The sequence below is a fragment of the Coloeus monedula genome (genome assembly GCF_965178545.1).
Source record: "Coloeus monedula genome assembly, chromosome: 1".
Classification (NCBI taxonomy): domain Eukaryota; kingdom Metazoa; phylum Chordata; class Aves; order Passeriformes; family Corvidae; genus Coloeus; species Coloeus monedula.
This window is the reverse complement of record NC_138781.1, coordinates 118,018,122-118,045,292: the sequence shown is the minus strand read 5'-3', so window position 1 is coordinate 118,045,292 and position 27,171 is coordinate 118,018,122. Positions and strand designations below refer to the sequence as shown.

The 27,171-nt window shown below is 34.4% G+C and overlaps 1 protein-coding gene across 1 annotated transcript in view; it reads right to left on the bottom strand.

Annotated features, from left to right (window-relative positions):
* The window catches only part of SNTG1 (syntrophin gamma 1), a gene marked incomplete at both ends in the record, with an annotated part of 173,959 nt that overhangs the window by 120,225 nt on the left and 26,563 nt on the right, over positions 1–27,171 (bottom strand). Inside the window, 5 exons of the mRNA XM_082284419.1 lie at positions 5,820–5,861; positions 5,969–6,012; positions 8,412–8,469; positions 14,571–14,627; positions 25,229–25,363. Coding sequence (XP_082140545.1) covers positions 5,820–5,861; positions 5,969–6,012; positions 8,412–8,469; positions 14,571–14,627; positions 25,229–25,363 — 336 coding nt within the window. The remainder of the gene's footprint in view (positions 1–5,819; positions 5,862–5,968; positions 6,013–8,411; positions 8,470–14,570; positions 14,628–25,228; positions 25,364–27,171) is intronic.

Here is a 27,171-nt window from a genome sequence, read left to right as displayed (position 1 = left end):
GGGTGAAGTACACACACGTACAAATAAAACATGAAAATACTTCTACTTGCTTCCTAAGGAAGCAGAGAAACCTGAATCTTTACAGCAAAAACATCAATGTAAACAAGGTCACAAACAAAGCATATTTGATGGTACACACTTTAAATCCACTCCTCAACTGTTTCTTTTCTTTGCAGCTCAGGTTTCAGAATTAATAGACCTGTATGACAAAGGAGGAACCAAGGACAGTTATTTGAAGGATGTTGTGCCGTAACTAGTGATTCAATCTTTCACTCTATCCCACTAACCTCTAATGGATTTTTGCTTTGAAGACTGTAGCCATGTAATAAGGAAATAACAATATTAATCATGTATGCTTGGTATTAGTCATGACAGCATGTTCTACTCCCTTCTATTAAAACTCAGCAGTAATGATGAGTAGTTTTAAAAGATGAAATCTTAATAAAATGACTAATAGATCTACAGGTATCTTGAGAAAAAGAAATAAAAATATATATTAGGACAACGAGCAACATATTAACATATTGTAAAAGTCTAATGTGACAGTAGTTGAATAAATTTAAGATTTTACTGAGTTTAGCACAATAAAAAAAAATTAAACAATAAAAACACATAGCTAAAACCAGATTAGAAAAGCAGATGAACACATATTAAGAAAACTACTCCAGGATATATCCAGTTTCCAGGCATTTCCATAGTAAAGTATTTACAGAAAACAGTAGACTATTTACAGCTGCTACATTCTTTTCCACTCGATGGACACATTTCAAATCTGTGCTGAAATATTTGACAGATTATTATTAGCTCAAATTTAATGAGCATTAAGGATATTCAATAACAGGTATTTTCATTAATTGTGCCAGGGTAGGTAAAGTGACATCAGTTTTATTATTGTTGTTATTATTGTTATTATTATTATTACTCAAGTCTCAGATAGAAAACAGATTAGCAGCTGTACAGAAAGAGTAAAAGTATTGGATTTCCAGAAAGTTTACATTTCAATTTTAAATTCAGAAGTGAAAAACTGCACCTAGATTACAGTCTTAGAAGCACCAACTGTGCAGCTTCCAGATTTAAAGTTGCCATTCTGTCTAGAGGGGAAAGGATTAAATGGCTGTGCCGTGAGTTATAAAGTACAGGATTTCTGCAGTATGAGAAGGTGGTAATCTGTGTTTGCAGGTTGCTGTTATCACTTCATGAAACTGCAAATACCAATGCAGAGATACTTTTCTATAACAGATTCAGAAGTACTTAATAGAATTCAGAGAGCTAAATCTGATAATAGTCTAGGTCTCTGTTTCACAGTTAAGGAAACAAAGATAACATAAAAAACGTAATTTACCAAAAGACACACCTGCAAAGTCAAGATGGATTGAAATTTCAGATCATTTGGTTTCCAGTCCTGTCTTAAAAATCTAATATGCTATTCTTCTGCTTAAAAACATTTACAAAAAACATGGCCAAAACTATTCATAATGAGTTTTAAAAATCAGTTTGAATGAAACCATAGTTTTAAAGAGACAGGCCGGAGTAAGAGTTTCATCAGTTGCAGATGACTGCAGTTAAGCAACAACAATCCCTACACTGCCAGTTTCATATAACACAAATGACTCATGGAGATTCAGCACAGTTACAGCCCTGCTGTGAATGCTGAGAAAAGGGGGAAGCAAAAGATTCAGTGCAGTGCATGAGGACATCTCATGTCAGGTCATTCTGCTGGGAAAAAACAGCGTCTTGTGCAAAATGCAAGCAGTGGGTGAATTGAACCACAGTGCTACATATTGTAGTTACCTCTACATAAAATCCACCAAAGCCTAAATACCTATTCTGTCTTTACACCTACCTGCCACTACATGAGCTTTTCCTGTTACTTTTCAAGGAATGTCGGAATGCCACATTAGCTGACACATGAAAGCTACCATTTTTCATTTGAAACATTCCCTGAATGTTCCCCAAATACAAGAAATAAAAAATTACTTCATATCTATAGTCATTTAATTTCTTCTATTTCCTAAGAGAAAAAAACTAGATGCTAAGATCCAAAGAGATATGTAACCATAGTTATTAATACTGCCTGAGATGTTTTATTCACAGCATTAAGAATGGAGACAATCTTAAACATATCAGCCTTCATTCAACTGGAATTCTACCTTGGCTCTAGATGATTTGGTGCACTGCAACCCTGAACAGTAGATCCAACACAAGGTTTTTGGCCCCTGCAACTGAACTGACATACTTTCCTACTCGTAGCCACTCAGAAGTAGCTCAAGGGCCTCTCACTCTCTCCCCAAACCTTGTCCATTGGTGGTGGTGTAGTGGCTAGACCCAGAACCACCACAAACGTCCATACAACAGTATTATGTTGGTGCTCGTCTATCCATCTTTATAGTTGGACAATAAATGGAGGTAAAAGCTAGAAATACTTTAATTTCCAGCCTTAAGAATAATCATATCTATTATGGCGGATAACCATATCCACTAGGCGTCTAGACTGACAAACTACACATTGTTGGACGTTATTAATTAGACAAAAGCTGAAACTCATAGGTCTGCCTGTGAATAATCCTAATTTCAGCCTTCTAAAATTCTTGCTGTAAAATTTAAAGGAGAGTCTACTGGAAGAGGAGTAATTAATAAATCATGAGTAGAAGGAACACAATGTCATGTAATTTAACAGATACAATGGACTCTCCTTCTACATACAAGTTTATATTGCATTTTTTGGGCTCAAACTGCCAGTTTGAGAGATCCTGTGAGATATTTTTTAAGAGAATTGCTAGATTACTTTTTTTTCTGCAACCTCCTCCTGTGTTGACACTTCACTAGAGAGATCATGTATTTACCTTACCACATGAGAGCACTAAGACTGAAGCAATGTTATGCTGTACTCAGTTGGGGGTCTTTACAGCCCAAGAGAAACAACAAGCTGACAGTCAGTCTTTGATAGAAACTCATCATGCTTTCATGGTAGGAATAATATTTTCCCTTTCTACAAGCAGAAAACTAAACTCAAGATTAAGTGACTGATCTAAAGATAACAAATAATCATAAAGGAACCATGTAAAGGCTTCCAGTAAAATACATTAAGAACTGACTAAACCTACCTATCTAGGCATATAGGAGTCTATCAGTCTGTCTGTGTATCTATGTATCTATGATCTGTATCAAAAGTAATGAAAGACAATAAAGACAACAGAGTGCCCACAACATTAAGATAACTAAGATCACTGTACATTGGGGAAAGATTCTCCCTGCTATGAAAGATGACATGAGTTTGATTAAACTACCTAACTTTGAAATTCAAATAATTTTATATCCATAGTACAGTTATCAGTAAAGCAAGGTGAAATACCAGTGTCATACAATAGGCTGCAGTGATTATGCCACAGATTTTTCTTTGCAGAGCTATGAAGATATGACATATCCTTAAAAAGTTTCCACAAGTAGCAACAAGTTTTGCATCTAGGAAAAGAGAGAATTCTCATCAGAGTCACACTGCAAATATAAGACTGAATTTTCTACAGGTATCTTCAGCATTACCCACTGAAAAAAATTCCACACTGCTTTACAAGGAATATTTTCTAAGACATTAAGACAACCCAAACACTAACATATGTACCTGCTAAGCCTTAATTAGTAACAGAAAAAATCAGAAAGAAACAAAGGTACAAGCTCAGGTATCTTGCAGAGCCATTTCAAAAGTAGCAAGATGCAATAAGGAAACTCCTGTTCAAATCCCTGCTGTGAGCAACTAGGCTCCACCCACTTCCTATTTTCCTTATATTACCTTGAGGTTAGAGCTACAGATCCTGTATATGATAAAGACCTTACAAGACAGAAGTGCTAGAACAACTCCAGCTGCAAAGGACACACTGCAGACAAAACCCCACCTGCAACTCCTGCTGGCACACCAGTTGATGTACTTCTCCTTTACTGAGGGCTAAGCCTAAACCCACAGGTTACTGCACAATGCAAAACCACATCTATTACCACTATAGCAGCTTTACAACAAATTTACTCCACAAATACGTAGCATATGGCAGTGAATGTTTCCCAAGAAATGGATTATCAGAGTCCATTTACTTTGGCTTTTTTATATTATATATTTATAACTCTTATGCATATTTTAGTTTATAAAATGTCATATGGACATTTGATCCTATTTAAATATTAGTTAATATTTACTATTAAAAATTAAAAATTATTCTTAATTAAAATAAGGATTTAATTTAAAATTTATTTGCTTCTTAAACTTTGAAACCATTTGCAAATACATAAATGCACATTCAAAACTGATAAGACAGCATTTTTTTTATTCCTAGAGAATTATCTACAAGGAGTTTGAGAAGTGGATTATGTTAGATAAACAAAGTATAAATCAAAATTTAATATGATAACACTTGCTACTCTGTGTCAATCCCCCCTTTCAGCTTTTCCAAAATCTCTTTCCTTGAACATGTTTCAACCTTATCATAAATACCCAACAGATTTATGTATGATTTTGAGGGTTAAGAAAATGTCTCAGAAAACAGAAAAGCAAGTCCTGATGTCCATACCAGTTTTCAGTATGCATTCAAGGCTACACTTTTAGTAATATCTTTCTCATGTTTTTTAATTTCAACATTTAACTTCCAACATTTAAATCCCACTGAGAGATTTGCCATATTAACGCATATTAAAAAAATCAACTGCAGTAAATTTATAGAATATTTACAACCTGATCATTGTCGCACAGACAAAACTTAAAAGCAATGTAAGTATGACTATAAGCCAGTATACACAGAAGGGGGTGTTCTGAAGGCTCTGAAGAATGAAGCAGGATTTGCTGTACAGATTTCCAAAAGGAAAAAAGTGTGCAAATGCACTCTGAAGAATAGTGCAGTGATCTAATCTTTCAGCCTGCACTAAACCTGTTCATCAGAACTTCATCTTTATTAATTCCTGCTCTCTATACCTGAGCAGCACATGTTCGATGATCTGACATATAGCAGAATGCTGTATGAAACACAAAGAATGTCCTTGAATCAGCAAAGTAAGATTCAGAAAGATAAGCTTTCAAATACAACAGTACTACATTATTTTAAAAATACAGGTAAAAATTCTCTGGAGCTAAACAGGATTTAAAGGTAATTTATTTGGTAATCTTCTAACTTCTGGCATGATTTTCTGAAATACAGGGTTTCCTGCATCTGAAAGTACTTAAGAAGAGTCAAAAAGTCAAATACAACAGAAGTACATGACGTGTTTCACAAAACTGATTCACCTATGGAACCAGCCTACCACAGACTTCTCAAAAATTTCTTCTCTAGAAGAAATCTCCTTAGTACACTGTTATTTTATACCCAAAATGATAACAGCTTAACTAAAGAAGAAGAGCACCCTGATAAGGAACAGCCAGAGGACGAGAGGCAGATGAATATTTTTGTCTCTTTCTTTTATTTAAAGAACCAAACAACAAATCTCCAACATACTGCAAATTACAGCTTTTGAAATTAAAATGACCTCACACAGCCAGAAGGGTGTAACACTGCTGAAATTTGACAGTTATAAGCGGGAAGAAGAAATGCTGGAATATGTACAGCTCAAATCTTCATAATAAAACAATCACCTTTAATATAGAAAAGCCTAGCTGAGAAGAGCAATTACACAAACTTAGGAAGAAAAGATTGCACTTTGTTGCTTGTCATGTTAGAAGGTACAGTCATATTGGTTTAGGAACAACAGTAAAACAGATGATACCACTGCATTGCTATCAGCGTACACCATCATTTCAGCAACTACAAAAGACAAAAAGTAGACTAAAAAACAGAAAAGCTCACCACTTCTTCATGCCTGCATTTTCTCACATTAATTCCATTAATCTGTTATTAAAAAGATAAAGAGAAGACTTACTCTACATTTCATAAGCATAGATTTCATTTCACTTTTCTAGAAAAATACAGACAAAATAATTTGCAGTTTTACTCACCTGTAGAATTGCATCTCCTATAAAGAGCAAACCTGAAAGTTCAGCTGAAAACAGAAAGCATATTTTTCACTCACTTTGTACAAAACATCCAACATTTTGTGCACATGAATTCTTATTTAATGTTTTTGCATAATTTTTTAAAACTTCAAACCAAAACCTGATAAAAACCCCAACATAAAACTACCAAATAAATTATTTGTATTTTGTTTTTTAAACCCAAATTACCAGTGTATCAGTGGTACAATAAAAGAGGCTGTTAGCCCAAGCACTAGACTACGAAACTTCATGCATCAGTCCTTTGGCAGCTTTCAGGCCATTCTGGTGAGGTGTGGTATATTTTTCTGTATAGAAAAGGACTGCAGGACTAGGTCTTACTTGCCTGTGAGAGATCATTAATTGCAAACAGAAAAAAGCAACATGGAGACTCCAGAGCTACTTATGAATGACAAATCTAATTTTGAAGCTTTTACCAAATATAAAGGACCCTTTAGATCCTGCATCTTTGATAAATAAGAGGGACTATTAATGCTGCATAACACTTAAATATGCTAAAGAGCTAGAAAATCAATATATCATTAAAAAATTGCCAAACTGAATGTGATTTTTAAAACAAAGCTGCATCACAAAGACATTTACAAAATCTAATTCTACACTTCCATTTTTTAAACACTGTGTTCCATTTCAGAGCTATCTGGTGCAAACACACCTTATAAGCATACCAGAAATATAACAAAGATTATTTAAGTGTCTATAAAGAAGTTAATAACCCCCAACATGAGAACTAAGGCATGTTAACAGATTACATGCAATTATTACCCACAGTATTCCATATCATTACAGAAGATACTGTCTGGAAAAGGCTAGTATCTGACTTGATCCAAAAACTTTACTTATTTACATGAGCTTTAAAACTATATTGAATCTATATTGACATAAATTATGACACTCAAATCCACATTTGAAGGAATGGTCCTATTAGCTATCTTTAACAATGGATTGTTAAATTATTGCAGGACAGACATTCTGATTTTTTTGGAGGCACAGGCTTTGGGTCAAACAGTATTTTCTCTGTCAAAGTTCCCTAGTCCAGGCACACAGCATGACACTTTCTACATCTCAAGACAGCAGTCTCCTACACAAGAGATGTCCCTCAAAACTAGCTCTCTCAAAATCAGCAGTATTTTTAGTGAAAGCAGTAATGAATTATCATAGATAGGTATGGGGGCTAGAAACAATGTAACAGCTCCTGCAGCAAAAAAATAATGACAAAAATAAAATTGGACTTCAGTGTGCCCAATTAAGTATATCTTTCTTATTTTTCCTGCAGTGCTTAATAGCATTTTAATAGCTACTGCATGTAATATATGCCACATTTTTACGTATTACTTAGTTATATGTATACTGAAGAGAGTGTAGTCACAAGTATAACTTCTTAAGGTTAACCTAATGGCCTTCCTTAGGGGCTCATTCCATGCTCCTCCTTAGCCTCCCTAACTCCAACTTTCACATCTACCTTTCAGGGCTGGCTTTCAGCTCTCAATATGCTGATTGTTCCACACCTTTCTTTATCTGTGTGGGTGAATGTGAGACTTTTCTTATGCTGGCACATTTTGGTTGAGGAGAAGCTAAGTTCTAGAATTACTGCATTACAGATAGAGGGAAATGTTTCCAAGTTTACATTTCTGGCCTTGCACAAATAAATACAAACATAACAAAGATATTAAATACACCATATTAGTACTGGTTCACAACCTTCCTCCCTCATAATTGTGCACATCTTGAGCTGTTTAACTATTATCCATGTATCATTCCAGTAACTTCAAAACATTGCCAGTTAATACAGAGATTCAGCACCAGCTCTGTTATTATTAAGTACGGTCAAGACTTTTTGCAGTACCGATTTAGCAACATATGAGCTGCTGCAAAGGTTGACACAGCTCAGCATCTAATGCTGAAATAACATAGGAGTATTATCAAGCTTCTGCCATTTGCCACCCCTGTCTCAATACTACCTGACTAACCAGGTTAAAAAGTCATGCATTCTCCTGCCGTGTTACTGTGATTTCAGAGGCAAACATTTGATCTGCTACAGCTTCCAGAAAATAACTGAGAAGTGAAAGCCACTAAATCATTGCTTTTGTTAAATTTGTTAAACATTTTCATTCTAGAAATACCTTCCTATTTCTCATCTTAAAAATAATGCTTTACAAGAATCTTTTGTTAAAAAAAAAAAAAATACACTGAAGACTTTACAAACTATTCCAAATATTAATTCTGTACTTTTTCAGAGAAAGTTTCTGAGGAAGAGATCATAAAGACATGGGAGAGAAAGGGTGTGTTTTTTGATAGTATGTGTTTAACACTGAAGAATCTCAAGATTTATACATCTTTCTTTAAAGGGAGCATTAAAGCACAGTGTAATAAGCTGATACCTGATACCCACCTCTTTGTTCTTTGGAAATCTTGGAAATGACCACTGGAATATTATGTTCTGCTCCACCCTGAAAACAGAATAAATGACAATCTTGTCAGTCACTAAAAATATCTTTTTGCTTAAAGTTATATTTTACCCTTTCTCTAAATGCTGTTTTTAGAGAGACTGAGAAAATAACTCTGATTCTGCATTTCCTCTTATTTTAATGAATATTTGATTGTGACTAATTCCTTATTGTGTCACATAAAGAAATTCTCAGTTGCCATCATTAGCTCAGAAACTGAATTCAGAACTCTACCAGACTTGAAGAAAAAGGACATCAGTTTCTGTGAATTCTGGAGCACTTAATGCATGAAATGTGTCCTGTAAAAGCAGAATGGCCATCCAACTACAATGGCAACCACACTGCGTTTTCACGCTGGCTAGAAGGAGGTAAACAAAAGCACAAGAAAGAAGGTTTGGACTTTTCATCTCAAAAGCATCCTTTATTTGTTTCTGTCTGTCACACAAGAGTGAAGAAAGCAGTGGCATAAGTAACAAGAAACAGAAAAAGAAACATGAAGAAATGGAATAGTAGGTGTTCAATAAATAGGGAGAAATAAATGAACACCGGATGATAGTTCCAACAGCTCAACAACAATTCAATGCTGTTGCTTCATTCAGTTTATCCTGTTGGGACTGGAAACATTTATAGTCCTTAAGAAAAAAGTAATAAAAATAAATCTTAAATGAAAAGGAAATTCAAAGGAAGGTAAAGACAAATATATAGAAAGACACAAATATTTTTTCCTCTGCAGAGAGCATGAAAGTGTACGCTCAAATGCAAGCTGTACAAATTCAGGTCACCAGAAACCACTGTCTGCCGCATTGTTGTTTGGCCTACGAATCCTGGTTAAGGATTTGCTTACTCTTCTTTTCAGCAGACAGTTTTACTTTGGAAATGATGGCTTTTTTAGGTCCAGGTATCTGGTGTCAAGGTGTGAAAAGGACTGACACAGGTATTTTGATGGCCTCAGGAACAGCACATATCCCTTCTTCATACAATCACCAAGTGTTTGAAACTGAACAGACTCCTGCACTCAACACCTCTTTCTGTCATGGAATAAAGATTAATTTCCTGTGACACTGTAGAATGTTAAATAGGCTAAATGTTCCTTTTGCTAGTGGCTATTAATGCAAACGGCCCTAAAAACACTGAGTTAATAGGGATCTCAGTAATATTACAACAATTTTTTGTCTACAGGAAAAGTTCTACTGGCATTGCATGAGATGAGTGTTGACAAGCACAGAACATATCAGTATTTCTATCACAGACTGAGTATTGACTCCACAAAGACCAGAGGCTACCATCATTTCAGTTAGGCTGAGGGATGTATTCAGACTAATTAAATTAAAGCATTATAGCTTGCTGAATATCTCTCAGTAGTTTTCACCAGAGAAACAGCAACAGCAAAAGTTGGCTTCACTGCAGATAATGAGTTCAAGCTCAGTATATTTTAAAGTTTTAACCTATACCCTCCAGATTTCTAGTCACATACAAATTTAATTTTTTTCAAAATTTTTCAAACAACCAGAAAAAATAACTTTGTCATTTTCTTTCTAAGCTTCCAAGTTACATACGTGTTGCTCTATTTAAAGCCCAGCAAAGAAGTATAAGGTTTAAAACTGCCTGCCTGCCTCCTTAGACTCGGGGCTCCATTAAAGCCGTAATTTACTTTTATTACTAAGCGAGCCTGCAATGCACACAACATGATTATTCCTCCCTTGTATTCAATCTACCAAAATGCATTTACATGGCAGGTCTGAAGAAGCTTTCAGTGATGTCCTACTGAAGAGAATTATCTCCTCTCATTGTATCCGAGTCTGACCTGCATGAAGGCTTCTTTTTAAATTAGTAAAAGGATGTAGTGCCTACTATTCTAGGAAACAGAAAATCAAAACAGGAAACAGAAAATAGCTGACCACCTATCTATACCCTGTCACTGTTAGCAATTTGTAGCAAACTGTACATATTCTGCCAACATCTTGTTGAATACTACTTCAGGTTGATACTGCAGCCTTGCATCCTGCATTCTCCATACTTGATTCTCTGTCCTGTACAGGAAAAAAATGTATGTGTGTCTAAAATCTGGTTTTACAGTCTCAGGGGATACTCTTCTGAAGAAATCTCTGGGAACAGAGGCAACTTTTCCACTGCTTTAAATTTTCTCTTCCTCTAGTATGGACATGTAGTTATAATACCAGACAAAAATACATCAAGTAATGGTGTTGAAGACTTAATGGCTCAGACCTCTACCAGAGTCTTTCTTGATCTTTGTCAAGAAAATTTTCTTTGTCATTTTTCCTTAAGCAGGGATGCATAAGCCTGGAATAATGGCAGCAACCCACCTGCGGAGGTGGTCCTGCTAGAAGAGGCAGAGGAGGCTCTAATCACTGGCAGCTGTTTGAAGGTCACTGTCCTGGATGTTGGCCACTACTGGTGAGAGGTCATCCACACCTCCATTCAAAGTTTCACATGATACACTCCTAAAGATTTTTGCTTATTCCAAATTTTATGTGTGAGGGTTTTTTTCAGAAGTTTTTGACATATGAAAATAGGGCAACTGAAAGCAGTAACTTTTACTAAAAAAGGCTTGGGGGTTTTGGCTCTAAGTATAAGAAGGAAATTACTTTTTTATTTTCTAAAGGAAAGAGTTTATAAAAGATCAGACCAATTGCTGGACTTTATCATCACCAGAGTTAGACAATGTAGGGGACTTTCTGACTTCATACTAAAAGGCAGCATTTCTACTAGCGAAAATAGCTTTAGGGTCTACTGCCACCGAATTTTTTGACTGAGACAAACTGAAAAGTCATACTGAATCTCAGAAGATCTGTGATGCTGTCCACCATTTTAAAAGAACGATCAAAACAGAGGTAGGAAAATGGCAGTGTTCTGTAGTCCTGATAGCCAGGAGTCAGACTTAACTGCAAACCTCAACTTGTTTAATGAACTACCAATTTTGTGCCTATTTCTTCAGGAACACTACACTCCAACTATTGAAAAAACAGGGTGTTCTTTCAAAAATCATACACTTAGCAGCATCTTTTGTCGAAACTCTGCATCCCAAACTAGTCAGAGATGTGATAAATGACTAAAATACTACACTACACTTACCAAATTCTACATCTATGTCCATGGCTATTCCTTCACACAAAAATATTTAACAGGAGACTTCAGAAAAGAGAATATAATTCCTTCAGAAGAGTGTAAACCAGAGCAGGTCTGCTTCAAATTCAATCACAGTTTCAACACTAACTTCAGTTAAGACGTACAGCAAAACACAATGTTTTCAAACCTCAAAAGAGCAGACTACAATCTATTTTTAAGAGGGCTGAAGTTTAGGTCTTGGAAAAAAGTCAATCCTACAAACAGGTTTTTTTAAGCAATCTGCAGAATTTCTGATTTTTACAAATATAGTTGGAACACCCGGGTTATAAGAGAAGAGATTTTCCCTCACAGACAAATTTAAAAAAAAAAAAATTAGTTTAATTTTGGAATTACAATCAATTTGTCCTCTGCTCTTAAGAAAAAAAGATAATTCCAAGGCTCCAAAATACTTGCAGTGGGATAAGACATTTTCAAAATTGACTCAAGAGACATTTAAAAGGTGACTTCATCGTGTGAGATTTCTGACAGTAAATGGGTGTTTTAAGGTAGCAGAAAAAAGAGAAATGATAATGCCCCAAACCTAATTGCCAAAACTAAGCAAATTCATAACAAAGCACAAGCAAGTATTCTAAAGTGAGGGCTATTAATCACTGTACTGCTGTAATTAACACCTCAGATAAACTGCATCCTCTGATATGCATCACAGCCAGAAAGCAAGTCCTTAAATAACCCCCATCTTTAATTAGCTGGGAGTAGTAAGGTAACAGAAACTACCTTAGTACATGGGGCTGTGGAAATTACTGAGACAAGGGGGAGAGGCCTCAGTCCTTCCCACTCTTTCAGGGTTACTTGTAGACCTCTACTTTCTGGCACAACTTCAAAATAATTGCATTTCTATTTAATATTAATAACAAATACGAGTTCTTTGTTAAAGTTCAGGAATTTTACAAAACAAAACAAAACAGCAAATTTTTATTCATCTGCAAGAAGAAGCATACCATAATGAAATGACACATTTTAAACAGAAAACTGGCACTTTGCAGAGTATTTGGAACTGACATGTCAGTTCATGCCATAAATAAAAAGTCCATTTCAGTGAGTCTTCATAAAGTTTGCCTACTAAAGTAAAAAAGGAAAATTACTGTAAGTTCCAGTTCTAAGGTGTTTCTTACAACTAGCTTAAAATTATGATAATAATAGATTATATTATTTTTTTAAGATTGTGTTGGCTATCCAATTGCTTGTCCATCTTTGTGAGAATGTAGAATTACTAATAAAGTGACCTAGCAAAAAAGGTCATTAATTTTTTTAAAATTAAGTAATTTTAGAGTAATAAATCATACTACCTGATACACATCTACAGAAAATCCTGGACCATAGAATTCAACTTGTCATTTTCATTATTTAATCTACACCATCCAAGCAAGTCTGGGTTTCCTTTCTTTTAAAGAGATTTCTTTTCTCTATAATGACATTTTTGTCATTATTTCATAAGTTATTGTACTTGTGGTATTTCATAATCTGATTGCTAGTTACTTCAAAAATTAAAAATTGTCTATTCATATCTGACTTTATGTATCTTCGCCTTTCCATTACTCAGGTTAATTTTGATCAAAATATCTATGATATAAAATAATCCTAGAAAATGGATATCTTGCTCTGAAAAGGTAAGAATATAGTGCTCTACTAATTTAAGATAGACCATTGCACATTAACTATTTAATTTATATTTATCAATGATATTTTATTTTATGCAATGTCCATAATACTAAGTAATGTGATCTTGAGATTGTCAACAATGTTAATTCTAAATGATAACTCATTGTAAAGTATACATAAAAATCAAGTTTATTGACTTGAGATTTGTTTTCCAATCATCTAAAGTCCTTACTACAAGCAGTTATTTCTTAGCACCATATAAATAAAAACTCATTTACCCATATACTTGATTTTACACTGATATTCATTACTTCATCATTTTTCAGTGAACTGTAACCTACAATGATATTGGAGGAAAAGAAAAGTTGAGTGTTGTTGACCAAACTGATGAGAAACTTTGGTGACAAAATAGCAATTAGTTTTCCTTGAACAGAGGTCTTCATGGGTCAATAAGATAACAGCAAGCACACCAAGACATTTTTTTAAATTAATATTTCTATTCAGCAATATTCTTATCAATGATAACACAAATGCACATTAATCCTTCTTATGAGTCACTTATAAGGTCAGTACTAGCAGACGCTCATAGGAAAATCTATACTTTCACTATATATGAATAATTTAGGCCTCTTTGCATTCATGTGAAGTACACTTCATTTTTTCCATTGCTATCTTGAGACTAAGAACTGCTGAGTTTAGAAGATAAACTTAATCTTGTGTTGTCTACACTCAGATTGAACACTAAGGTAAGGTTTCCAAAATCATAGACTATAATAATAAAAATTATTAAACCTTCCTCTCTCTCCTAAAAAGGATCACCTACACTTGTATATGTTCTTAAATCTTACTGAAGAAAGCAAAAACATGGTAACATGATAAATTGCTGTCTGTGCTTGATCTACAGAAAAATAAACAATACAAGCAAGCAATAAGACTTTCTGTCCCACTAAAGAACTGCAGTGAATTAATGTGATATTCTTTGTAGGAGAATTGATGATGAACTTATTGGTTGTTCCATGTGCCTGCCACTGTAATTTAGTATTCATTAATAACTATTTAGATTAGAGAACAGTTGAACACAAGTACAGTCTATACAGTTGAAAACACTTCTCAACTCTTATATAAAACCTTATCACAGAGTTGGTCAGCTTGAATTTTAAGGGAATGATTGCCTTCCACTCCATAGGGCAGCATAGTTCTGGTTGCCTGCTGTGACAGTATCTAACACACAAGAATATGTTTCCTCTCTTCTTTCTAGTCCTCTAAAATAGAGTTTGCATTCATTAACAGTAACATTGATTATACACAAAGACACACTTTGTGTAATATGGAATAATAGACCAAAAAAATCCTCTTACCTTTATACTTAATCCAAATCCTCCTACAGTCTGTCTTCTAATTGTTACTGTTCTTTCCTGGAAAAAATAAATCAAGTTTTGCTAGATTTAATGTCTTCTGCCAGAAAACTATATTTGTACTTCAATAAGTTTTTTCTGTGTTTCCATCCTACATTGCTTTTTGTTGCTTTAATGAAGTTCTGAGTTCCTGAACTGAAAATCCCATGAAACCTACACTGCAGAGGAAAAAGACAAAATCTGGAAGAAAAGAAGAGATCCTGCCTCAAAAAAAACCCCAAAAAATAATTTGTTCAATTCACACCATCCTAGCCAGTACTGCAATGAGCTAAGAACAGAACTGTAGAGTTGGACAATTATGGCACAGCACACACATGTCAGAGGTTAAGGCCTTGACTAGTCCTAAACTGGTCCCACATGCAGGTTGATCACTACATGCTGAAGAACATACACTGCACTCCTGTAGTGCATTTTCCAATTTAGTGTCATCTGAAAGGAAAACAACTTGTGCATGCCAAGACCACTCACTGATGTGAACCAAAGCATAACAAGTGCACACATCGCATAAATCCATTTCAAAGCACACTAATGATCCAAATTAGGAAAACAAAAAACAAAACCCACCAAAAGTTAAATACAAAAACAGCCACTGTTGATCTCAAAGCTATGGTTTAAAAATTGCAACCCATAGCCTATAATTATTAAAAGCAGGCCATCTTTTTCCTTTTATTGCTTGTCCTAAAATTCGTGCTGTAAAAACTGTAGGCTACTATCTGTCTCAAATAAAAAAATTATAAAAAATACTGGTTTTTTCTTTGTCTGTCTGTTTACTTTATACCCAAAGATCATTTAGAATTAGTACATTTAGGCAGTGGTAAAATAAATTACTAGCAGATATACCATATATCCAGTTTCAAATATATCAATTTTATGGATTTCTGAATGTCCTCTACATGTGGTCTAGATTTTATACTCATTTAATTACATATATATCTATTTCATGGCATAAGTCTGCATGTATGTTTTAACTACATATGTTACATTTAACTGTATTTATTTCAGCACAATCAGCATAGATTGCCAGCGTCAGTCCGATTTCAATAGATCATCAGGAATGTAGCAGTGACAGAGAAGACAGAATATATACAGATGTATTTTTTTACTTCCTCACTTCCTTTACATAAAGGAAAATAAAGGAACTACCACATCAAAGTTTTGGAAAAATGTTATTGCTGAATTTTGGTGGAAATCAAGTCACCTTGTTTCCTTTTTTGTGTTTGTGACAAATATGAACTGTGTAACTGTGGAAAGAGTGAACGTGAGCTCATCCAATGTTTTGGACTGAAAGACAAAATGGATTTCCTAATATGAGACTTACCATTCATTCATTTAGGCTTGCAAAATGTAAAATGCTTGCAAAATGTAAAATGCTTGCATATATTTATTCTAAGAAAAAGGTACATATTTTGCTGTTAAATAGCCAAATATTTCAATTTTTATTTCTAACATAAACTTCTAAAAAGGAACTTTCAAAATGCAGTTTCCATAGACTGGGTTCAGGCCACAAACTGCACTTAGAAAACCTTTTGTCTGCCACAGTTTCAGATGCAGGTAATACTGCTGACAATATATTCAGGATAAACCAATATAAGCCACATTCTGATGTGCGGTCTAAGCTGTTTACAGAAATGAACACAAAACACTCAGCTGTGGCTCCACTGGGAGCTGTATTTTTCCTGTTAACTTCATCTCATTTCTACCTCCAGCTTGTGTTGAACATGAAGTTAAAGCAGAAACTTGACTTGTACACTCTAGCCAATATATTCTGGTATTTTTTGTTATACATGCCCAAATCAAATAGAACACACTTGTGCTAAGATGACATTGAAAAATAGCAACCTTTCACTAAACTGACTTGAACTGGCTAGTGCTACATCAATAATGAATGGAATAAAGAACAACACACTTAAGGATTAAATCTCAAACAAAGTAATATTCTCAGTGAAGAACATGCAACTTCATTAAAATTTGTTGTTCATGATATGTCAGTAGTCACTGTAAATACTGGCATCTGAATATATTCTAATCTGAAGCTATGTTTTTAAAAAAACTAATAGAAAAATGATCCTGTGGAATATTTCTGTCCTTGTTGTCTTTTTTAGCCCAACACACACAAAAGTACCCATTAAAAAGAGTCAATAAAATATACTCTTTGGTTTTCACTCAAGCAAAGGCAGACTCAAGCTAGTCGTGAAAACACCTGATATAGAGGCAGGATGTCAAATTTAACTTGGGGAATATTAATCCCTCCCTTTTGACTTTCAAAGTAACTTGAATAAGTATTTTGATGGTGGATACAAACTTTGAAATGTTTTGCCAGAAAATTCCTTTGTCCAAATAAGTTTTATTTTGTGATTTGGACTTGCCTTATTTTATGTAACCTTCAAAAACCCCAAACCAAGCTTAATTTTCAGTGCCATTTTACACCCAGGTGAATGGAATATACTTTGTCTGAAAAGCACTATACTGTAATGTAAAATATTTTTATTATAATGATTAATGCATGAAAGAAGTTTAACCAGCAAACTGAAGCAAATTATTTTGTTCTGATGTCTTTAATTACCATTTCAAATGAACAATAACAATAATAAAATGCTTTTCTCTGGCCTAATAGCTTTAGGTTCTTAAAATCATTTCTGATTATTCATTTATAAAACACAGCAAAAGCTCTGGAAGACAACAAATTCTGTAAGTGAGGAAGTGCTCTAAGTATCCTGATTGACTATTTGTGTTGTTCAGGTTAAAAATACTGATGTTCCATTGATTTTCTATCAATATTTTTATGCTTTCCCCTGTTTTTGCACCACATGATGTTCTGTGACTGAATTTGCAGTGGTTTTGCAAATTCCAAAAGCAACTTCATCTCCAAGTTTACAAAATAAAACTTGGTTCAGATGAAAAGATACATAGTTCACTATCAAGACTACACAAAGTGTTCTGTGAGCTTGTAATTCCATTTTCACATTTGTTATCTACATTATAGCAAACAGGGAAGGTTAGAGCCCCTAGAACCCTTAAAAGCAAGATTCAGAGTAGTGCTCTTGCTGTTTCCTAGAACAGGAGTAGTTATCATTTTATTGAAAAACACAAAGCTGTTGCCATGTCAGCATTTTCCATGCCTCTAACTCAGAAAATTCCTTGTCCACACATATGTTCATTGACTGGCAAGGACAGATAAGAGTTTTGCCAAAAAAAAAAAAAAAATTCTTCCTCAGAGCTATGCAGTAAAACAGAAACAGTATTTTTGAGGCTTTCATTAAAGAGCTATTAAAATTTCTCCTTAAAATCCATATGATCTTCTGGGGAACACAAATGTCATCATGACTGAGATCAGAAGTGAAGAATGACCATGTGAGCACAGAGCAACAGTAAATAGTGAGGAAAGTAAAACACAGAATCCTGTGTAATCATTAACTATTTATATTTAGTCAAGAGTTAATGTTATTTTTATCTTGGAGCACTGTAAAAATACAAGTAATTCTTACTGACTGTATATGATGTAAAAGGAAGTTTATAATTGCTTCACTGACTTAAAAATAATGATTAGTTAGCAATCCTTTCAAACTACTTATCCTGTATAATATAAAGCAGTCATCTAATGTGATCTAATAATCTAATAATGTGTCTCTATGAAAGAAATCAAGTAAACGTTGAATGGAAGGATGAAGAAACTTCAAAAATCTTCACAAAACTGAACAGCATGTGAAACTTAAATATACCATTTCTCAGCCTTTTTCCCAATGTGTGGTTATTCATCTGGTGAGTCTGGATATTCATCTTATAAGAGTAAAGGTATGAAGAATTAGTTTGTCTAGGTACAGACAGAAAACAAGACCTCTCTTTTCAGAGGATAGAACAGAGAACAAGGTATTATACATATGGAAGAACATGATAAAAAGCTGAAAGGTTTTCAGCACAAAATAGTAGGTGGGAAAAAAGGAACAGACATGGAGAGGAATCTACAATAGCACACTGACATGGAAAAATGTAGGGGGAAATAAAGGAGGAAAATGTTAGAACATAAATTTTAAAATGTAATAGTATAAAGATAATATCAATACATTGGCAGCAATTTCAGAGATCAACCTGTTAACATTTGATGCCATAATATATTCAAGGCCACACTCTCATATAGCTTATCAGCTATTAGTAATCCTACTACATTTTGAAATAAGAAAATATAATGAGAATTTTTTAAAATCTAATTTAATTATTGCATACATTTTCAAGTTTTTATATCCCCTTTTTGGTAACTCTTTGCTCTTTCTTAGTGACAGTTCTTTGGATTAATTTACATGTGCAAGCTTTATACTCATTCTGAGTGTAAAGGACACAGGACACAGGTCAGTCACATTTCCAGTTTGAATTAATAGTGTTAACAGGGTTTGCCAGCAGACTTGCTCATCTGCTATCAACTTCCATCATGTGGCATTTGAAGCTTGTCTCATTATTTCAATTCCTCGTGCAACTGGAGAAGGTTGGCAGTAAGGGAGGGCTGCAACATGCCTGGTCAACTGGAAATCCCCCTTCCTCTGCAGATGTGCTGAGACTGAGGATGGCAAGCACAGTGCTGTCGTGTAGGCTATTAACAGTGACTGCAATAAAAAAAAGCAGTCAACCCTTCGTTTGTTCTTACTTCAAAATGTTCCTGGTACTGCAGCCTATGCTTGAAAGCTGAAACATTCACCTAAACATCTACTTATAAAATGTCTACTCATACAATTGATTCATTTCAGAAGTACTGCATTTCTTAATATAGAAATAAAAGAGAAATAAACCTATAAACCCATGGTCAGGATCTGAACTCCTACTAGGTTTCGTAACATTCTCTGTTAGTTTCCAGCCTCACATCACATACTGCCACTGATCAATATTTTGGGTTCTCTGAGTTTTTTCTAAGTTGCAATATTTTTATCTTGTGGAGGAAAAGTCTTCTTCCAATGAGGAAAAGTTATTATATTCTTTCAAATCTGGCATTATAAATGGCATTTTTAACCTCAGCTGATTGCTATGCTTTTTAATTTTAAGGAGCTGCACAAAAATAAGCTGCCTTAGGCTTTCCCTAAATAATCATATTTACATCTGTCAGATTGTCACTTTAAAGCTGTCCAGATTGGCAGGGGAAAAAAAAGTTACCCCCATCTGATAGATACTTGACGACTTCTGTGAAAAAATTGATTCACTCCACTGAATAGCTGACAGATCCCAACAAGATAAAAAACCCAAAGATTCTTACTGATAGCTTTGTGAAGGTAACAAGAATGGAAAATGCTTCAAAGGTGACCTATCTGTGCACATATTTGCAATTCTCTCCAAGACAGGGAGTTTCATTTTAGCACTGTTTATAATATTCAACCGCACATCAGAATCAAAATTGTAAATAAAGACAATAGAGAAAATAAGTCAAAACTATTATTTTCCATTTTAAGCTTTTAATTTTTTTCTTCTATTTCTATTCATTAAAATTGCTAATGTTAATTGAACTTGTTTTACCAACACTAAAATATATGACAAGAAAATTCATAATTTTGAAAAGAGAATGATCCAATGTAACAGATATAAAATTAACTCTCAGGAAGCCTCAAAAATTTAAATATTCAAGCAAGGAAAATGTAATAACTTCATCTGACTTCCTAGGCATGTCATCATTAAGTGAAAAAATCAAGAAGAACAGTCTATTGTATAAAGTTTCTAACTTGAAAGACTTTTTTATAAAAAACTAAAAAAAAATAGAAAATCTCTAATGGCTAATTTTTTTTTTTGATACTTTACGGGCTTTGTATATATTTATGAATCTTTCAGCAGTTGATTTCACAATAGCATAAGGACAACTTTAAAAGTGAGCTATCACATGTTCTTATTCTTACAGAAAAATGACTCTCTGGTTAACAAGATCAGAAAAAAGATCTGGATACAGTGCAACAATTTAAGACAGTGTTACTTTCTGGCCTTGGAAAAGGTGTTTATTGATAGTTTTTTCTTTATTGAAAAGCCAGTTATGGTTCATAGGCTACATTTAGATACAACTGTATCAACCTCAGATAAATGCGTGGACAAATGCCATGCTACTGCGAGAGCTGTTGCTCTATCAATTCACAAAACCATGCATTCATTTTTTATTAGTATTGAACTATGACTGATCTTCACACAAATTTCCCCCAAAGATCCTTAATTAAAAAATCAAACCACTAAAAGAAATTATTAATGTTTAATTAATTAATGCATTTACTACACAGCAGCATAGAAAAAAGTTGCTTGAAAGAAATGTGACTCATCTGTATGTTATCATGAGGTGAGTTAGCAGTATTTTGTAGAATATATGACCCTTTAAAAGAGCATTTAAGACAATTTTGTAAAAATGCAAACTATCCTGGTAGCTAACAATTTGCCAGCTGCTCGCAGCTTATTTTCATTATTTTAGAAAAAATAGTAGCTGATTCAAATAATCCATCCTGTCAGATGGTACATTGTCATAGCCTTAATTTATGGATCTCACATGCATACAGACTCTATGTATAAAAAAATTTCTGAGTACAATTAGTAAACAAAATTTATTAAAGAAAAGAAGAAAAAATCCATAGCTTCCTAGACAGATAAACTACTTATCTTGCTAAAGCACAATAATCCTTTTCCTTGAATTTCAGATGTTCATGAAAGGTGATAGAAATTGCGAGGATTAACTCAAAAATAAAAATATTGATTCTGGAATGGCAAATATTAAAACTTTTCCTAGGAATAAATCTTCTTCAGATGAGACATGCCATACGTTAGGCTGTCTCCTCTCCCATCACAATTTTTACCAAGTTCAGCATTAGGCTATCCTGGTTAGTCCAGGCTATTGACATGTATGTCTGAAAAGACTGGGAGTTGCCTCACTGCACATTGCTTTATGGAACACCATACAGCAAACTTTTGCGAGCATAATTTCAAGTAATAAAAGAAATAGGCTTAAAATCATATATTAAGATATTCTGCAATCCTTCCATCAGTAGTGACAAGGTTCCTACGTGGTTTAATTCAGCTCTTTTCATGGCATTTCCTAACTGCCCTGGGAGAAAAAGGTGTACCTGACCTTGGTCTTATCTTCCTACCCAAGCTACTTCAACTGGGGCATATACTTCCCATAATACAAAGCCTCTCTACAGGCAAGGATATAATCTGGATTTTTAGTAACAACACTGCCTTCTACACTTTGAGTTTCACAAAATGTTCTCCTCCCAGTTTTGGTCATTTGCATTGGAGCTCAAATCTACACTGGATATCTGCTAGCAGCATAATGCTGAACCTGCTATATTTCTTCCTCTTGGAAAGCAAGTCTTTCTTATTGTACACACAATAATCTCTTTAATACTTATTGGTGCAACTGTACTCCATGATCATTTGAATGATGGCTGATACTGTATGGAATTGTCGTAGGTACAATTGCTGCAGGACCCTCACTAATGCTATCATTTTTTTTCAGCCCACTAAAGAAACAGATGCTTTCTTTTTTTAGTGTATAACACTGTTTATTTTGCTTATTATCTTTTATGCACTATATTTTCTTACTTCAAACTGTATACAATGAAAGAAGAAACAAGGTTTCTTTGCACTTCTTTAGTTTTGGAAACTAGAACTGTTTAACACCAAAAGGAAGTGTTCCAAATTAAGAACTAGGTCCTTATCCCATACACTCACATTAAACAGCACTTCATTCCTAAGGAGCCATTGACTTTATTTAGATTATTCCACAGGATGCAGATCTGGATGCTGCTGGAACGTTAAGTGCCTGTTTAAAGTCTGTCCGACACAGAGGAGCATGCAAATTGATTCAGACTCAACAAACAGAAGAGATACTGTTCTGAACCAGAAACACAGTAATAGCCTTTCGTTCCATACCAGAGCAGCAGTGATAAAGCAAAACCTTATAATGAAATTATTTGATGATTATTTATTTAAACAGACTAAAAATTACTTTTACTGTTGCTACTTGTCTGTAAAATTTAACAATACTATTGTTCCTCAGTTAAAAGTTTTATTTTTTTGCTTTAAGAGTTTATTCTCTGAGGCATTCAGTGTTAGTTGCTAATGAAAACCCTTGCATTGTAGAATTCAGGTAAAAAAAAGATAAATGCAGTCAGTTATCTAGAATGACAGAAAGAACAAAACAAAATCAACCAAACAAAACATAACACTAGAAAAACAAACAAAAAAAATTAAACCTAATAAATCAGGAATAAAAATGAGAAAAAATAGAAAAAAAAACAGAACAAAACCTGTAGGACTTGTTTGATTATAGGATACAATCAAAGCACATGATTTCAGATTATTCAAATTACATGTGACAAAAGGACAGCTAAATGTCTGTGAAACGTCAATCATCCTTAGTTGGAATGAACCTAGTGCTGCAAAACCTAGTCTTAATCCCAAAGGAAATCAGGGTAAAGTGCTCAAAAGTCACTAGTCTAACAATGAAACTTCCAGGAAAAAGCATCAACACACCAATATCAATCAGTTAATGAGTTATGCGTTGAATATGCAAATAATATAGGGGAGTTAACAGGGGAAGCAAATAAGCCATTATTTTCTACAGAGCCTTTGCAAAACTGAGGAGAGAAAAACTGTAAGACAAAGCCTTACTGTGAAAAGGGAAAAAATATAAATATGCATTTCATGAAGACATTTAAATAATAAGTTCAGCAGGACTTTACAGATATTACAGCAGAATAATGAGAGTCACATTTCTGAGTGATAAAATCTTTTACTGAATAATGCCAGAACGGTGTTGGTGGAATAGTGGTGTCACAGTGTATGATGCTAATTGAAGAACTACAGCTTGAGCTTGAACTCATAACTTATTTCTATCCTGGCTGCTGGATGTCCTGTCTCTTGAGGAACAGTGGGGTCTGCTAGTAAAAGTAGCATCTATATTCCATATAAAGGACACAGACCTGTATTAGTAAACTGCACTTGTTCCGCATGAAACAGTCAGAAGATAATGTCAGATTTGTCATTCAAATAAACCTAAACTCTATAGAGACTGTAGGCAGTGTGCTCCTCTTGTTTCAGAGAAAAGCTCCAAGGAATTCACCTTGAGATAACCATAATCATGAGATGGATAATTTCAAACATTTTTTCATTAATCTTTCACACTTTTTGCCCTGCTAACATTGTACCAATTTATTTTTTGTTTGGTCTTTGTATCTTTTTATTGTACTTGTATTTAGAGATGCAAATATGTGGCAACAGCAGCAATTTAATATTAAAAAAGACTTAATAGCATTCACAAAACATTTGCATAAACAGATATCACACTACTATGCCTCACAAGATTTAACACAAAATTCTATGATAATTTTATTTAGCTCAAAGGGAGACCAGAATATTTATGATAGTTACACATAAATCTTAAAAATCTCTACAAAATATAATTACAGTATATATAAAAATGTCTATAGAAATGAATACTAAATGTTTTCTATTATTTTTGTACCTATCTGATAATATTAAATAAAAACTTTGCATTACAATAGTTCTGAACCTTACAATATTATTTTATATAAAATTTTACAGATCTCCCAAAAAATTGTAGCTTCTCAGGCAAAAAATTCAATATGATGCTTAAATAAGGAATCTGACATGTCATGTAAAAACCGTAATAGATAAACCCCACTATTACACTGTTCCACCTCTGTTAAAATGATATGCTGTTAACACTAGTGACCCTCACAGCATTCCTGTAGTGCGTGCTACTGATGCCATGATAATTTTTTGCCTTTTCTTTTATATCCCTTCTATATACCTTTTATAGCTTTTGTATTCTTAGTGGGTTTCAGCCTACATTCTTAGACCTATTTGTGAAGCTAGGAGACTAAATGTCTTAGAAGTTTCGTGGTTGGGGATCAAAATGCCCCAGACCCCAAGGTCCTCTCCAGAACATATTTTGTAAACTGAGATAGAACCATCCAGGGGAAGGTTCCTTGGGGAGGGGGGGCTCACTCCAGCCTCTCACTGGGGAATCTTTGATAGATATGCTAATTAGTAAGACCTGTAATGTTATACCTGGATCTATCGTGGGTGGGCATTGTGGTGTGCATTTTGGCACATTCCACCTGGACGTGGTGCACCTAAGGATCTTTAAAATAAATACCGAGGTAAAACCCCTTTTTCCCTTCTAACCATGTTTGATTTTTGATTTTAAGACCAGGAAAAGGCATCCCTACCATAGGAAGGAAGCCAAGAAACAGAGGATAAAAGTTAACTTCTCTACCAACAAATCCCTGCCATAAGTATCTTATCAACTCCACAGACAATACTCAGATATACAAGTACATTGAGATATCTGTACTCCCTGCAAAAACCACTGCTTGTGTCATTCCTCAATGGCTCCAGTACCCAAGGGTGAATGAAGAGAAACAGTACTGCAGTCGTGCATATAACTTATTACCTTATTGCTGCTTCTTAAATTATTATTGCTAATATTTACTCACAAAAGAAACATATTAAATACACTTTAGTGTTAACCTGTCCATGGGAGTAAATGCATACATATGTGTGTATGCACCCACACAGCACTTTTTCTTTGTAAAGAACATCTTAAAGAGGAAATAAAAACTACTTACACCAGAATAGAAAGGCTCACCAGACACACAGATCACATCCTGCTCCTGGATCATCAAAATATCTTTGGCTAAGTGCAGTCGCACTTTGAAAGGCTCCTGGTTACCATCCTGCAGCAAACAAACCCCTGTCTTTGTCTTCAAAGGAAGGAATAAAGAAAAAAAACAGGGTTTTTCAGTTAGCACCTAGCATTGTTAGCAGCGGTATTTTGAATCAGAAAGGTACAGTCACCATAAAAATTTTAACAAATACCCAAAACTATTTTCAGTGATCACTGTATTTACTGTGTTTAGACTATGAGAGAACAAATGTTACAGTCGTAAATAGTAAAGGCAGATTTTGCAATCAGGTGCTATTTCACCCATGATGATTTTGTGAAACTCCTTTCAAATTGCTTCAAATCAGCTGTGCTCTTACTTTCCACCTTTTCATTAAATGATAACACCCCACTTGGATGTGAAATAAAAGCTGATCCTCCACATATTACACCATTTTTGACACATAAACACATGCAATGACACCTCCAAACTAGCCAGATGTGAGTACCAGCAGCTACATGAACCCAGTCATAACTTTTTTATGTTCCTTTTCAAATGAGGATGCTGAGCTAAGAATAAGAGAAAATAAATCAAAGACTGTAGTAACTTAGTTCTTGCTCCATTTCTGTATTTTACATTTATGACTAAAGATCAGGAATTCTGTAGGATTCTTCAGTATATAATAAATGATTTTTCAGCTATTAACAGTGCCTTTGTGGTAGTACCTACTTGTACTATCTTTTGGGGCATTATACATGAGAGGGTGAGAACTGAAAAAGTTGGCACATCAGAATTATCACCAGAATTACAGAAAGTACCATCAGAATTTAATTTTCTCTGAATGTGATGTTGAAAATAGGATTCTTTGTAACACTTAATCAGTGGACAAAATTCCTATTGGTAGAGCATTTTTTTTTATATGAGAAATCTGCTTACAAACAATCTAAAAACTTAGCTTTACAAGTATTTTACTGGTATAAGTATTTACAGTATTTATTTAGATACACATAGTTATGGATATATACACACATGTATCTCAGAAGAAAACCCACGTATAAAAATATTTAAAACCTTGGACTTGTCAGTGACAATAATAAAACTTTCACGGTCTTCATAGAGGTCAGATTTCAATCCACCATCTGTAAAAAGTTGGCTTAAGAGGAGATCAAGGAAAGAAAAGTATTTCTCTGAACTTTAAGTGCCAAGGTTGACCTGGCTGAATCTGAGGGCTCTTTCTCAGACGAGAGTCTAAAAGAGGATTTGGAAGATCTTCCCACAATGTGCTCTTACATCCATAGCATGGAGAGAACAAACACAAATATGGAACTGACAGTAGGCCACTGGCAAAAGAGAAGTTTAAATCTCTCTCAGGAGGCTTTAAAAGAGGTGGAAAGGTCGAGGACAATCTTTAAATAGCTCTATATAATGTTCTCCACTGACAAACTGTTCTGTCACTTCTGCTCCATAATCAGCACTCAAACTTTGGAAATTGTTTTTCCTCGAATGCCAGGAACAAATGTGTATAACTCAGCCATGACTTTGAAATTGGCTCTGACATTGCTTTTATTCTTTTTAAACTAGGTAAGAAGAAGAGAAAAATGAAGAGCTCCATGCACTGAACTCACACTGAGGTCAGTCAAACCTCTGGTCAACAGTCACCCTGCACTGTTTTTCTGATATTAAGGTGTATTTTTGGGGGTTTTTTTTAATGGGATGAGAGAGAAACTGAGTGACGTGCACAGACAAACGGATCACAGAAGGAGTCAGGTTTTCAAGTACCACTGAAAAATTCCCTCTCATATACACAAAATGTTACAATATTAAAATGAAGAGTGGTTATGTCCTTGGAACTTCTTTACACACTAAGATTCCTCCTCTCTCCTTGGAGTTGTGAAGTAAGCAGTAAG